This window comes from Centroberyx affinis, unplaced genomic scaffold (genome assembly GCF_046629955.1).
Source record: "Centroberyx affinis isolate AG114_WGS23_722 - 3 ecotype Tasmania unplaced genomic scaffold, CSIRO-AGI_Caff_v1 ptg007140l_1, whole genome shotgun sequence".
Classification (NCBI taxonomy): domain Eukaryota; kingdom Metazoa; phylum Chordata; class Actinopteri; order Beryciformes; family Berycidae; genus Centroberyx; species Centroberyx affinis.
The window spans coordinates 62,112-77,792 of NW_027283618.1; the positions used below are offsets into that span (position 1 = coordinate 62,112).

Consider the following 15,681-nt stretch of genomic DNA (forward strand, 5'->3'; position numbering starts at 1 on the left):
TAGAAGTGCAGTTTGGTTCTGTAGTATTCAGACAGGGACTCTCTAGGCAACAGGCAGTAAACAGCAAACAAGAATTAGTATCAACTCATTGCTGCTGGTTCTGATGATGATGATGATGATGATGATGATGATGATGACGACGACGTGCTCTCTGTTTCAGGTGGATGCGGCGCTGGGGGCGGAGGAGATGGTGGAGACTCTGACAGAGAGGAACCTGGACCTGGAGGAGAAAGTCAGAGAGATGAGAGAGACAGTCAGTGACCTGGTGAGTGAAGAACATCAGTCTCCCTCTACAGATACTGTTAGCAAACTGAGAGAGAGAGAGACAGACAAATATGTAAAAGCAAGCAGACATGGCTAACATCATAACAGGTTAACAAAAATGCAAAATAGCTTTGGTTCACTCGTCTAAAAAACAGTTTGGATGTTAATCTTCGAGCAGCACTGGAGCGTACCCCACTAACTTATTTTTCCGGCTTGGCCCCGCCTCTCTGTGTGTATTTATAGGACTGAGGTCAGTGAAAATTAAAGTGCCACTCTTTGCTGACTCATTTCATTATTGATTCGGGCCAAGGTCATTAATATGTACTGCCCTCTGGTGTTTGTATCCCTGCAGTCATTGTTGAATTGCTATTTGAATTTGATTCAAGTACTCCTCTGATTGATTGACCTCGCTTGGCACAAACAAGCCTGTAGTAGAAACCTTGTCCAGCTCTCGGTCAAGGCAATCACTCACAGTAATTTAAAATTAAAAACAGCGATTCAAGTATCCTTGGGCAATGCATTTGTCCCCTACATCATTACTGTGAATAGAAATCTGTTCTTCGTCAATAGAGTTAGTTCAAGTAATAACCGGCAACATTTTCATATGAATGTCGGTTTTCTATTGCCAACTGATATGAGACAATAGTGATTCAATCTATAGTTGAGGAAAGGTTTTATATTTGATGTTCAGGTTGGTCTTTCCTGGGAAAAATCCTCTGCTACACTGGAAGTGATGAGTTTTACATTTCTAGCAGCAGCAGCAGCGGTTTGTTTAGAATAAATAGAAGAAGAACTGGGTAGTTAGCATGAGCAGCGATAGCCACCATGACTGAACAGACAAAGAAAAGAGCGCCACCTACAGAAACTCAAACTTCATCAACAGACAATCCAAGGAAAAAGACGTCAGTACTGTTTCATTGATAAGTGATACCTGGGAAATGTAGTGCAGAAAAAAACACAGCAAAGACCCTTTAGCACCAAAGATGTTTCCAAAATAAAGAAAAATAAGGAACATTAGCATTACCACTTTGAATAATGGTTATTAACAGATTTTAATTAGGGACTGACCCTGTTCATGCATCACTGTCTCCACACCGCAGGAAGCCATCAATGAGATGAACGATGAGCTGCAGGAGAACGCCAGGGAGACGGAGCTGGAGCTGAGGGAGATGCTGGATCTGGGTGCGGCGCGGGTCCGGGAGGCCGAGAAGCGAGTGGAGGCGGCCCAGGAGACCGTGGCGGACTACCAGCAGACCATCAAGAAGTACCGCGAGCTCACCGCCCACCTGCAGGTACGATCACTGAGAGGGGCGGGCGAGACCGGTGTGGGGGTCGTTAGTGGAAAAAAGTGATAAACTAGACATTACTTGTTACTTATCTTAAAAGTAATGCATTACTTTATTACGCCCTGAGAAAAGTAATTAGTTACTCTATTGGTTACATTACTTTTGCGTTACACCCTAAAACAATTGTCCTAGGCTTACTTGTGTTCATCTGGCCAATAACTATTGTCGACTTAGGCCCACGTTACCAGCAGAAGTCAAAATAGTGACAGACACTAAATCTTTCTTTTTAAAGTTTTTTTTGTAAAGTTAAATTCAGACTTTCAGTATTTACCACCTTCTTGGCTTGTTCAGGTGTGCTCTACTCGTAATTCCGATATTTCAGACATGACTTAAGCATAAGACGAAGACAAAGAAAATTTTTCAATAGATATTACGCCAATAAAGAGGTTAAAGAGGCTAAAGAATGTAACACAAGTAATGACTGAACTGTTACATCAGTAACTGTAATGTGGTTACTAAACTGGAACAGTAATGCCTTATTCACTCCACTTACTTCCTCTGTTACAGGAAATGTAAGTAATGTGATTACAGTAATGCGTTACTTTGTAACGCATTACCCCCAACACTGGTTGAGATGAAATGGGAAATGGCTCACTGGAGTATCTTATTTATTATTTCTTTTAATTTTTTGCATATTTAGCATAAAACACATTATTTGAGCCTACATGTTTCCATCTCTCTCCTGATTCTTGTGCCTGCAGGAGGTGAACAGAGAGCTGACCAGCCAGCAGGAAGCCTCAGCAGAGCTGCAGCAGCAGCCGCCGGCTGAGATGTTTGATTTCAAGATTAAGTTTGCAGAGACGAAGGCCTACGCCAAGGTCAGACCCAGTGACAGGCCTTTGTGCTGCGTAACGAGACGTTCTCAGCTGTGTGATGACATGTGAAGTGTAATCCAGTATGAGCCTGTTTGTGTGTTTCTGTGGGTGTAGATGCGAGTGTGCAGATTTGTGTGTTTCTGCTTCCAGAATTAGCAAAGGAAAAAGTAAACTCAGTGAACTCATCTCTCCTGCTGCACAATTAAAGTTTACTAGGATTCATTTTTTCAGCATGGAGTCCGGACTGTAGATTTAATTGCGTGCCTGAGATCGATTTCTAATTAGGATGTGCATATATTATTTCCTATGTCTAAAGAACAGTCTCATATGTGTATGTTAGATGAATTGTGAGCTTTGCCAGCTGTGTATTGACTGTTCTCTGTGTGTGTGTCCAGGCCATTGAGATGGAGCTGAGGAAGATGGAGGTGGGTCAGGCCAACAGACAGGTTTCTCTCCTCACCTCCTTCATGCCGGAGTCCTTCCTGCGTCACGGCGGAGACCACGACTGCATCCTGGTGCTGCTGCTCATCCCCCGGCTCATCTGCAAGGTAAACACCACACACTGTACTTTACTCAGATTATTTGTACTGAGACGATTTTAGAGAAGAGTTTTTAAGCTTTGAGGCAAGTGAGATGTATTGAGATGCAACTCAATATCAGGAAGACATCCCTAATGGTTTGTTCAGTGTGTTTTTGTATGTGCACCCACGCTCCCATGGGTGTCACTCTCTGTTTATGTGTGTGTGTCCGTGTGTGTCCGTCCAGGCTGAGCTGATCAGTAAGCAGGCCCAGGAGAAGTTTGACCTGAATGAGAACTGCGTGGAGCGGACGGGGCTGAAGGGAGCGGTGGGGGAGCAGCTGAGCTTCGCGGCCGGTCTGGTCTACTCCCTCAGTCTGCTGCAGGCCACGCTGCACAAATACGAGCAGTACGTTTCCCCATGTTCCACCACAGTTAGATAGCAGGAGAGAGGGTTCACACAGAGAGAGAGAGGACTGACGCATTTATCTGCCGCCTCTGAATTAGAAATTTTAAGCACACTTGGCCACGTCTTCTCTTTGAAGCATCGGGAATCTGGTGCTGGTGCGGTGCAGCCTCACCAAGTTAAAGATTCCCACTCATTTGTGTGTGTGTGTGTGTGTGTGTGTGTGTGTGTGTGTGTTTCAGAGCGCTGGGCCAGTGCAGTGTGGAGGTCTATAAGAAGATCGGGTCGCTTTACCCGGAGATGAGCGTCCATGAACGCTCCCTGGACTTCCTCATCGACCTGCTGCACAAAGACCAGCTGGACGAGACCGTCAACGTGGAGCCGCTCACCAAAGCCATCAAGTACTACCAGGTAGACACACACACACATACACATGCATTATGTTGTCATAACAATAATGCATTATTCACAGTTTCACATTTTTTTAAGTGGAGTTTCATTTATATCCAATGCTAGCTACTATTTTACATGCAAAGTGCTGTACATACCTATATGCCTGTTTACAGTGTTTGATGTTGATTGCAGCATGCTGCAACAGTCCAAGCTGGGTGATGACTCTATTAACAGTCCAAAACTTATTTATAAAGAAATTAGCTCAGTTAACAGGTACAGCTTTCAAAATAAGAGCCCTCTGATAAAATCAGCATAAATATACTACCCACCTATTCATAACTCAAAAGCATGAACTAAGCACATAAACCAAAATGCTTGAGCTAAATATAAAGTTATCGACATTGACAAAATGTCTCCTACACTTGACATTACTGTCCTGCACTTTCAGCACCTGTACAGCATCCATCTGGCAGAGCAGAGCGAGGAATGCACCATGCAGCTGGCTGATCACATTAGAGTGAGTACCTGCATCACCAACAGCATCACCGCCTCGTCCCTTCACACTGCCTCCTTCTGAGGAAAATACACTCTTGGGTACTCTTACACTGTTAGATATCATCATTATGAAATGTTCAATCTGTTCCATGGGTTATTTTGTGATGAAATGTTGTAATGTAGTTGTTGGTGTACCCACTTTCCTTCAGTGTGCCTTGTCTACTTTCTACTTCAGTTAGTGATTTCCTACATTTCCCAGAATGACTTTCAACAGCAGGCTTGGTTTATAGACAGATAAATAGCTTGAAAGTGAGATCATTCAGCTGTAGATTATACATGTAGGTGGAGAGAGCGGTAGCGATAGTAGCTGTGCCTCTTATCTAGGGCTGAACGATTTTGAAAAAATATCTAATTGCGATTATTTTGACTGATATTGCAATTGCGAAATGATTTGCGATATTAGAGGGAATGTTAATTTTTACATCATTATTCTCATTTTCATTGAAAAACGTATTAAAATGATTATGGTGTGATTTTTGCGGGGATCTGTACCAAACAAAGATGTTTTCTTAAGTCTGTAGAATATGATGTGTAGGCCAGGACATCTCTGCAGCACCACAATATTTCATTTAAAATGGTATTTTGACACACATTTCACCTTTAACAAATATTGCGCCTCCTGCGATTTGAAAATTGCAGTAGGCCATATTGCGATTTCGATAAAATTTTGATTAATTGTTCAGCCCTGCTCTTATCCAAAATGCAATCCTGTCAGTGATCTTCACCAGCTGAGGGTCATTTCTGATGTTTGTGTGCAGTTTACCCAGAGTGCCTTGGACTGCATGGCCGTGGAGGTCGGCCGGCTGCGGGCCTTCCTGCACACCGGCCAGGAGAAGGCCGACCTGGCTGTGCTGTTCAAGGACCTGGAGACGTCCTGCAGCGACATCCGGCAGTTCTGCAAGAAGATCCGCCGGCGCATGCCTGGAACCGACGTGCCCGGCATCCCCTCAGCGCTCAACTTCGGACAGCAGGTAACCACGGCAACCGATTTTCCATTTATTTGTATGTTTGACCGACATTTGATGTCAAGTCACAGCCTCAGTTCGCTCAAGTCAAAATGTAAATTTCTAGATTGAACTTTAATGATATGGCTTACATTCTCAGTTTCTTTTATTATTGGAAAAGTCAGGATTATTTACATTGAATTTTTCCCATCTGTCATAGAAAATACATTTCCTTAATTGGGTGAGAGTGAATTGACCCCGATACGTTCTGTTAATCTTTTTTGTCTTATGATGATGAAAATGATGAAGGTGATGATCAGGGTGATGATCAGGGTGTTTAAATTAGAGAAAATCCTCTGCTGTTTGCCTTTTTTATCCCACCCTGATGGTGATAGTAATGTAGTAAACTATAGATAGTAAATGTGTGACTGTTCCCCCAGGTGTCGGACACGCTGTCAGACTGCAGGAAGCACCTGACCTGGGTGGTGGCGGTGCTGCAGGAGGTGGCGGCGGCCGGAGCTCAGATGGTCTCACCTCTCAGCGAGCAGGAGGGGCTGGCGGCCGTCAAGCTGGAGGACGTCGCTTTCAAGGCCGGAGAGCAGGTACGTGTGTTCATACTGCAGGAAGAGACTAACTGGACCAACACAGAATGTATCAAAGACTAATAGAATAAAATAAAATCATTGATGATGTGTTTCACTGAGCCCCTGTCCTTGTCATCCGCCATATTCAGGATCAGGAATACAAACAAGTGCAGATTCTGTTAAGTCCCACGATGCATTTGTGGTGATAATGTATAGTTTTTTGTTTGATTGTGTGAGGAATACTGTGGGGAAATTGGGTGAAGGTGTAAAAATTCATAGCTAAGGTGTGAAGATTCATAGTTGAAGTTACAATTTCACAATAACAGAACTTTTACTTTCTTAAATTAAATATTGCTCAGTGAAGAACAGACTTGATCTGTAGAAAATAGCTATAAACTGTGAAAAAGTTTGATAGTGCACAGACTCGATGAGTTTATTTTCCTCTAATGACCATGGCGTCATAGTGATAACACCATGGTGAAAAAAAGAAGAAACTGAAATAAAGTGAGGGAAAAGAATTAAACATGACATCCCTGTTTATTACATCCCCCTTAGATGCAAAATGGCAGATATGACAGTTCTTTTATGTTATGGACATGCATGCTGTCATTTTCAGATCTATGGATCCCAGGGCGCCAACCCCTACGAGTGCCTGCGACAGTCTTGCGGCATCGTCATAGCAACCATGAACAAGATGGCCACTGCCATGCAGGAGGGAGAGTATGATTCGGAGAGGCCTCAAAACAAGGTAATTCAACTGTACAGGTGTACGGTTACTGTGTGGGTCTGAAATGTCTGGAAAGTATGGAAAATGCAGTTGACAGTTTCCAGCTATTGAAAAGCTTGGAAATTGCACACAAAGAATGAAAAAGTTTGGAAAAATATTGTTAATTCCTGACACACATACTGTATTATGTATGTTTTATTTAAGCCCACTGTCATGTCACATGTTATTTGTTCATCATATTGACTGAAATTTACAGAAATTTAATGGAAACAAGAAATTGAAGTCTGGAAAAGTATGGAGTTTTGAAACTGAAAATGTGTAAAAGTCCTGTCTGGTTATATTTTGAATCACTATTGTGTTTTACCAATTGGTGATAGTGATAGATAGAGTAGCAAAACAGACATTTAAACATCATTTTAAATTGTATCTGTAGTGTCCCGACAACAGATGCAACAAATACTCCTGTGCCCCTCCTGAGCTGAACTGAAAATGTTTTAGTAGTCGTCAGTGTTCTCCCCTCACTTCCGACAGATGATTTCATTTCAGCTCGCCCACGTTTTGTTATTACAGCAGGATGTGATTTCCACCTCGGTTTTGACACTATACTGTTTGTCGCCTGCCAGAACCCGCCTCCAGTGGAGCTGCGAGCAGCGGCTCTGCGAGCGGAAATCACTGATGCAGAAGGTCTGGGCATGAAGCTGGAGGACAGAGAGACCGTCATCAAGGAGCTGAAGAAGTCGCTCAAGATCAAGGTAGGGAAACACACTGGCCTGCTCAAATATAGCAAATTCAGTGAAAAATCGTATTAAACACGAGTGTGTGTGTGTGTGTGTTGTCAGGGAGAGGAGTTGAGCGAGGCGAACGTCCGTCTCAGTCTGCTGGAGAAGAAGCTGGACAGTTCGTCCAAAGACGCAGACGAACGTGTCGAGAAGATCCAGACCCGACTGGATGAGACCCAGACACTGCTGAAGAAGAAAGAGAAGTAAGGAAAATGCACGCAAATATGAACTGAAGTAAATGCAGCAGTCAGTTAGGCCTGTTTACAAGCTCTGTGTTTGCAAAATACACATTTGAATATGACTGCAAGTATATGCAACATTTACCTATACAGTAGAACTGCTTCAATGCCAAATGTTCTGATAAAATATTCTGTTAAATTGATTGAAAAAGTCTAATAAATAGATTGTTCTCATAAATGCACACTCAAATCCGACCAGAAGTAAACATCGCACTCACATTTACACTCATATACAAACCCTACAAATTTTACTTATTGTAAAAATCTTACTTATTACCACTTAAAGTCCAGCTGTGTGATTGGTAGCAGTCAGTCTCCTCATCCCTGTGATGATGTCTTCTGTCCAGGGAGTTTGAGGAGACCATGGACGCTCTGCAGGCCGACATCGACCAGCTGGAGTCGGAGAAGGCGGAGCTGAAGCAGCGCATCAACAGCCAATCAAAGATGACCATCGACGGGCTCAGAGGAACCTCCCCGTCAGGAATAGCCTCCATCGTCACGGGGATGGCAGGAGGTGAGCGGTGCAAACTACATGGATGCTGTTTTCCGTGACGATACGCTAGATTAGACAAACTGAAAAGACTGTTGAAGTCCATGTATCTGTATACACACACACACACACACACACACATACACTAAGTGGCAATAACAGATTTCTCATACTTGTGTTGTTTTTAGATCGAGGTCAGTTAGTATTCACCAGTGGTGGAAGAAGTACTCAGATCTTTTACTTAAGTAAAAGTAGAAATACCACAGTATAAAAATACTCTGTTACAAGTAAAAGTCCTGCATTCAAAATGTTACTCAAGTAAAAGTACAAAAGTATTAGCATCAAAATGTACTTAAAGCAACAAAAGTAAAAGTACTCATGCAGAATGGCCCATTTCAGAATAATACAGTATATATTATATTATTGAATTATAATTATTGATGCATTAATGTGTAAGCATCACTTTAATGTTGCAGCTGGAAAAGGTCGGGCTGATTTCCACTACTTTATATACTGCTGGGTAGCTTACAGTAATCTATAATAATACATCACAATTTATTAGTTGATTATATTTTGTATTAATAATCTGAATCTGCAAAGTAACTAGTAACTTAAGTTATCAAATAAAGGTAGTGGAGTAAAAAGTACAATATTGTTGGAGTAGAAGTATGAAGTAGCATAAAATGGTAAAACTCAAGTAAAGTACAAGTACCTCAAAATCGTACTTAAGTACAGTATTCGAGTAAATGTACTTAGTTACTTTCCACCTCTGGTATTCACAAATATTTCTCATCATTTGTTTCAACCTCCTTAGATTACCAGATGTGTGGGGTTTGTTGCATCAAGGTGTCACATTGTGCCAGTTAAATTGTCTGTCACATAAAAGCATGCTAACCTGACTTTCAGATACTTACTGCAAACCCCTCCCACCTGGCACCCAACCAGGCAAAACCATAACCATGAAAAGTATTTGCAAAAACCTTGTCTGGTTGTTGAGTGGTGAATCATCGTTTAAACCCCCAAGTGCTGTTTTTTTAATTTCCTCTTCTTGACCCTAACACCCAGTGACTCCCTCTCTTTCTCTTTTCTCTCTCTGTATATATTTCTCTCTTTTTCCCCTGTAATCTCTCTCACTTGACCTTCTTTATCTGCAGAGGAACAAAAAGGTATCTGCACACTCGTATTGACTTTATTATCTTTGATCCTGCATGCTGTTGTTAATGTGTCTCTTCTGTCAAAATGACTAACCTGGAATATTAACAGAGTTTGTGTGTTTTAATTTTTGCATGTTTTGACTCAAAGATTGTCAGCATTTTAATCCTAGATGTGTGCTGTATTAACCTTTTGAGAGTTTGAGATGCACCATAACAAAAAACCTAATGAATTATTTATATCTTGTGTTGTATCTGTAAAAGTGATATTTCACTTTGGTGTAGAATTTGCAGTTTTTGGCATGTAGCCTATTTTCTTGCATCATCTCATGAATGACTTTGAAAAAACTATTTATATAAAAAGTTATACTCTAAATACACATATACAAACAAGGCCAAGTAGACCCAAAACATATTGTTACATTCTATGTGATGGATCCTCCTTTTTAAGAAATGAATTACCGTTTTTTGCAGTTATCAATAATGAAAACAAAGGAAAAACAACAGTATGGTGATGGTGCAAATTCTTTGGATGGCTAATATTGGCCAGTTAACCAAAGTGAAATGTTGGTTTTAAGTGGGTGGCTGTTACAAAAATGTTGTTGGGTTTTTTTTCCCTGATGGTTGGACATGTTTCTTGGTTCAAATCTCTGGGTCTTCTGAGAAAACGTAGGCGGGGAAAGTCAATAAGTGACGCTCTGAATAAGCCAACAGGATAAATAAAGATCAGACTTGTAACTTGTCCCTGTCCTCACCCGCAGCGAGCATGATGTCCGGTGTGGGGTCAGGATCGGGCGTCCAGGTGATCGATTCTCCGCTGCTGACTCAGCAGATCGAGGCCCAGAGACTCTGCATCAAAAACCTGAAGAACGACAACAACAGGCTGAAGGTGCGTCCGTCTCTCTGTCCTCTTAACATGGGACCTGTTTTGGGTTTCTGACAGAGGAAATGCACTGGAACCTTTGGCTTTGTTTTCAAGTTGTCAGCTGATACGATATCATTTTTTTGTTTTGTCATTTATGTCATTATCTCGAGATAACCCACTTTGTTTTCCCAATGTAATTATGCTTTGCTATTACAGATAATAGACATAATTTTCTCATTATCTATGACTAGTCCATACCTAGTCCAGAAATGCGCATAAACAGTGTAAATTTGGGAAAATGGAAAAATCAGCTTTGTCAGTCCCTGCCTATGCCAATGCTCAATGCCCATGTGCAGTTTCAGATTAATTGGCCAACTCATTGAGGAGCAAAATGGATGCAGACAGACAGACAGACCGAAGGACAGAGTTTTCCTCATTTTTTATAGTAGGATTAAAGAGAACTGCGATACAATGATTAATGTACTCCTGCTCCTCTAATATTGAACACAGAATGATCACATTTCCTGAAATTATTTTAAAAGCAAATTATCTCATTATCTTGAGAGAAACAATTGTGTTGTCTTGAGATAATGAGAAAATGATGAGATATTTTTCTTATTATCTTGGGAAAACAAAAATGTGTCATGTTGAGATAATGACATAAACAATGCAATATCTTGAGAAAACAAAGCAAATGAACTCGCTATCACAGGAAAACAGTGTGTAAATAAGAATGTATGAATATATGTCCTCAATGGGCTTCTGTAATTAAATATCCTATGTATTCATTATTATGTTAATGTTCAGGTTAATATGCCTGTAGTGATCTCTGCTCCCGTCCTGCAGGCTGAGAAGATGCGCGCCCAGCTGGCCTCTCTGCCTCCGCTCCACGTGGCGAAGCTTCCCTCCAGGGACGCCGGCCGTCCTGAGGTGCTCTCCAGCGCTCTGTACCGCAAGACCGACCAGCTGCTGGAGACCCTGCTGCAGATGAGCGCCAACGTCAAGGTGGTGGACATCACCGGGAAGTCCCCAGGTGTGTGTGTGTGTGTATGTGTGTGTTGCATTAGGAATGGGACAGGACAGCGCTGTAATGGAGCAACAGGGCAGCAAGTTACCCTGCTGTTTGTATTTTTTTTTTTTCCAATTATTTATTTATTCATTTTCAACATTCTTACAGTACAGAGAAATACAACTCAGGGGGGGAAAGAAAAAAAAAAAAAAAAAAAAGGTAAGGTAAAATAATAGTGAGTCAAGGCACATCTAACCGGGCTAGGCAGATGGTCAGAGGTCCATAAGGGGTTCCCATGTTCTCAGAAAGATATCCCCCTTATTTTTTAGTATAAGTAGTAGTCGTAATGTTTCAGAATTTTTTTGAATAAAGTAAATGTTGGAGGTCTTTGTTGATTCCAGTTGAGCAAGATGCATTTCTTCCCCTGCTGTGTGTTTAACAAAAGCAAAAGTAGGATGGAGGGACAAAATTTCATATCAGAATATATTTTAATGCCAGAAAAACATTTGAAGGTGTTGGTTTTTCCATCACAAAACATATCATCATATATCAAAAATATAATTGACTGCATTATAAAAGCTTATATGTTCCTGTGGATCTATTCAGGTGAAATGTGTCATAGCTTCCAGCCTTAGTAAAACATGTTACTGCCTTAACCTCAGCGGATACAACATCAGTCAAACAGCCGACTCCAGCCAAGCAATCCAATTAGTGAAATAGATGGTGTAACTGTGCTGTGGGAGTCTGTAAATCTTTGCAGCGCTTTATGAAAAATTGAATTGCTAAGCTAGGAAGTGGTAGCCAGGGAGAAAATTACACATCTTCTTTGTTAATATACACACACACACACACAGCCATCACCAGCTGGGTTCACATTTATCTCACACTAACATAAATAAATGATGATTTTTTTTTTGCAGTTACCCCTGGTGCTCAGCTCCTGGAGCAGACCGCCAGACTACAATCCCTAAATGACACCCTGGACAGACTGAAGGTACACACACACACACACACACACACACACACCAACTCAACAGTGAACACACTTAAATGTTTTTACCACTGCATTTGACATGGCTGACCACAACTATGCTGCAAAAAAACAAAAACTAAAAAAATATATTAATTGTCAAAATGGCAAGTTCAAACAAACAATACAAATGGCAACATACTGGCACCAGCTCACCTTGTGTATAAAATGTAAATGCTCATGTAACTGACGAATCAGACACCCGGTTTATACAGAAGCTGACCAATCAAATCATTAGCCTCACATGTATTAATTGGCTCCTGATCAATCATATAGAAAACACACAAACACTGAATCAGACTCCAGAGGTTTAAGAAATGATAAGTGCCGAATTATGGTGACATTAGTACGCATACAGACTTGCTCAAGAATTTCTTTTTTTTATACCACAAGTTACTTCTGCAATTCAGAGATCCAAGATGGCAGATTGTCGGTTGCTCAGAAATATTCCATAAGCCTCGGTGACGCTGTAATCATATTGTAATTCCCTGCTGTCCCTCCTGTCTGTCAGGACGAGGTAGCAGAGCACGTCGTCAACCACCAACCCGGAGCCCGAGTGTCGTCCGACTTCGCCACGTTCCCCTCCACCTCGTTTGTAAAGGTAAGAGACGAATCACTGACACGCTGTCATTCCAAGATCCTCACTTACTTACCTTTCCTTGGGAGGAAACTGAAAGGAGAGGCTGGTTAGAAAGACAGTTTTTGGGATGTCACAGGCATCATTTTGGAGCCTATAATGAAACCTTGTCATCCCACACACATACTGTGTACTACTTGCTATAAGAGTTGCACTTATATACTATATATATATATATGAGTTAGGGAGGGGTGTGGTGCTGTCCTGTTGTCATCAACCAATTCATAACCCTGTGAGAATCTGAGTTTGCACAGACAGTGAAAACCAAAAGTCAATGGAGTAAGAGGTTTCCATGCCTGTTTAATATTGAAGTAAGCCAGGCATCTTAATCAGGTTTGTAATAACTGGAGCTTACCCAGGTTATTCTGACATGAGTTATGATGTTTACATGCATCAACCCAAAACCAGATTACTTGACTAGACAGGTTAAGGATGGACTTCTGCCTACTTCGCCTGCCTCTCGTTATTGCTACCTACTTTACTGTTATTTTTTTTTCCCCCAAAGAAGAGTAGCCACTTGGAACTGTCTAATAAAAGGGGAAAATGCCCAAAAAATAATCTTAAAAAAAAAGAGAATATATGAGAATATTCTGGCGGATTCAATCCAGGAGTCCCTGTGGCTCCAGAAGAAAAAGGTCCTTCCACTGCAGCATCACTTCTCTAACATCTCACCTTCTTCTGTCCTCTAGGCTAAGGAGGAGAAGCAGGGCGACACGGTGCTGGTGGGCCGAGTCATGGTGCCGTGCCCGCGGGGTCAGGAGCAGGTCCACCGCCTCGTCCTGTCGCAGACTCAGCTGCAGAGAGTCCACAGCCTCCTGCGGACCTAGACGCCGCTCCGCTCCGCCTGCCCCCCCCCCGCCCCCGTCCATCCCCCCTCCCGCTCCACACCTGCTCCTCCATCAGCTTGGTTTCCACTCCAGGGCCAAACAGGGCGACCTGGGAGAAACTCGCTATTCCATTGTCACAAGTGGTGAGATTATGACTTGTGGGAAAAGATCTTCCTCTTCTGTGAGGGATAGTTGATGTTTCAGTCAGGGCTGTAGTTCTTGATTCCGGTCCCCAAACCACTTTTCTAATGTCTTGGACTTTTCTCGGTCTCATACCTATTTTGACTCGGACTTGTCTTGTTCTCAGCTTGACTTTTTATATCAAAATCCCCTTACTTCCAGGAAAACAGCGTATTTTTAGTGACAACTTGATGGCATAGATAAAAAATCCAACTAATAACCGATATAGCTTGCAACTTGACACGAGTGTCAACATGGTACAGCGGTGAAAATGTGGCTGAGGTGTCCTATCCCCTAAAACACCTTGGTTGTGTTCCCGTGGCTGGAATTTATTAATTGTAAAGGATCTGAATTTGCAACAGCTCAAGATAACACGCAAAGCATTTTAAACCAGAAAACATCCTGTTTAAACTGGAAAAACGTCAAATTATGAAAACAAGACACCATTACAATGCCGTTTCCTTGTTACTTTAAGAAACTCCCTAAGCATTATTTTTGCCTTTGGTAAGTCACTGCCTGTTTTGGTCTCGATCTTGACTCGAAATTGACTTGGACTCGACTAAGGCGGGCTTGACTAACAGCCCTGGTTTTGTACTTGTACGGAAGGTGGAGATACTGTGACTCCACCCTCCAAAATAGGTGTGTATACTCCGTTATGTCCAGTAAAAGACAGAAAGAGATACTCTGTATACCTGCGTACACTACTGCATGCTGCCGAAAAACTAAAATTTATATTTCACTTCAGCGTTTTGTTGCACAGATGATTTCCCACTCTGAACCCCACCACCTCTGGCCCTGGTGTGGAACCTGCACTGTGTGGTTTATAGGTCACTGCAGCACATTTAGGCCAAAACATTGGATGTTTGTCCGCGTGTTCGTACGTCATTCTGTCGCCGCTGCTGTCGATGCCACACGCGAAGGTTCATGGCTCTGTGTTATAAGTATAATCAGGTGTTAATATTGTGTACTCCATTTTATAACTGTCTAAAGGGAAGGAAGGATTATGAAATTTTAGATTGTTTTGTCCATTTAAGATAGTGGGCATTTTACTGTGCTTTGATCAAAATCCTGTGGACTGCACCGAAAGAAGAATAGCTGATTAACCTCAAGGGATCTACTGTCTGATTTAATGTTTTGCTTTTGCAGATTTATCATGTTTATTTAAAACAGCCTGACTGTACTTTGAAAGTTGTCAGATAAAGCATTATAAGGGTTAAATTATTTAGTATTTATTACACACACACAATGTAAATGCCAGTCAGCTGTTACTACTTAATGCTTGGTATGAATGACATGCCAGTTGTATTGGTGATGTTACTGAATCACAAAAGAACAATTACATCGACTTGTGTTGCTTCGGTGAGACTCGTATTGCCGTTTTAGACTTAACTTTGTCCGAGCCTTAAACCTGCAGAGAGCCTTGTGGTAAAGATTGGTCACCTGCCTTATTTTTGATTTGTTTAGACCAAACCTCATTTAAAAGCAAAACTACATCTTTGCCAAAGAATCGTTGTTTTACTTCACCACGTTTGCCATCGCAGATTTTAAAAGGCTTTTAGTTCTATTAATCCATGCTAAATGTCTTATTTAATGCATTGTTAGACTATTTATTTATATTTACACAGTATTATGTTGTAACTTAATGTTTTATTTTTGAGTTATTCATTTATCTAATTAATGGGCATAGTGCATCTACATGGCAACTACCAATTAAGAGGGAAGATTATACAGAAATCCTCATTTTTCTGATTTGTCATTCATTACCTGGATGATATTTGTGCTCTGAAAGGAGCGACTGATGGATTGAACTCTGCGACTTGTCTGACTTGTCTTACCTTTCCCAGTGTTGTTTCCTGCTCTTGCACAACCGATAACTGATCAATAAAGACATTAAGGCCAGTGTCTCTTCGTCACTCTTCAACT

The 15,681-nt window shown here is 41.6% G+C and overlaps 1 protein-coding gene across 2 annotated transcripts in view; it reads left to right on the forward strand.

Moving 5' to 3' along the window:
• The window catches only part of LOC139639329 (dynactin subunit 1-like), a 41,042-nt gene extending 25,392 nt beyond the window's left edge, over window positions 1-15,650 (forward strand). Inside the window, exons 10-28 of one of the 2 annotated variants that reach the window (XM_071513412.1) lie at window positions 161-265; window positions 1,365-1,556; window positions 2,312-2,428; window positions 2,821-2,973; window positions 3,191-3,351; window positions 3,591-3,759; window positions 4,190-4,258; window positions 5,055-5,267; window positions 5,681-5,842; window positions 6,441-6,572; window positions 7,175-7,303; window positions 7,391-7,533; window positions 7,917-8,083; window positions 9,214-9,225; window positions 9,972-10,099; window positions 10,922-11,114; window positions 12,005-12,078; window positions 12,626-12,715; window positions 13,441-15,650. In XM_071513412.1, coding sequence (XP_071369513.1) covers window positions 161-265; window positions 1,365-1,556; window positions 2,312-2,428; window positions 2,821-2,973; window positions 3,191-3,351; window positions 3,591-3,759; window positions 4,190-4,258; window positions 5,055-5,267; window positions 5,681-5,842; window positions 6,441-6,572; window positions 7,175-7,303; window positions 7,391-7,533; window positions 7,917-8,083; window positions 9,214-9,225; window positions 9,972-10,099; window positions 10,922-11,114; window positions 12,005-12,078; window positions 12,626-12,715; window positions 13,441-13,578 — 2,547 coding nt within the window. In that variant the 3' untranslated portion in view covers window positions 13,579-15,650. Of the gene's footprint in view, window positions 1-160; window positions 266-1,364; window positions 1,557-2,311; window positions 2,429-2,820; window positions 2,974-3,190; window positions 3,352-3,590; window positions 3,760-4,189; window positions 4,259-5,054; window positions 5,268-5,680; window positions 5,843-6,440; window positions 6,573-7,174; window positions 7,304-7,390; window positions 7,534-7,916; window positions 8,093-9,213; window positions 9,226-9,971; window positions 10,100-10,921; window positions 11,115-12,004; window positions 12,079-12,625; window positions 12,716-13,440 lie in introns of both variants that reach the window. The other variant, XM_071513413.1, reaches the window with a different exon arrangement.
• The last annotated feature ends 31 nt before the right edge of the window (window positions 15,651-15,681 follow it).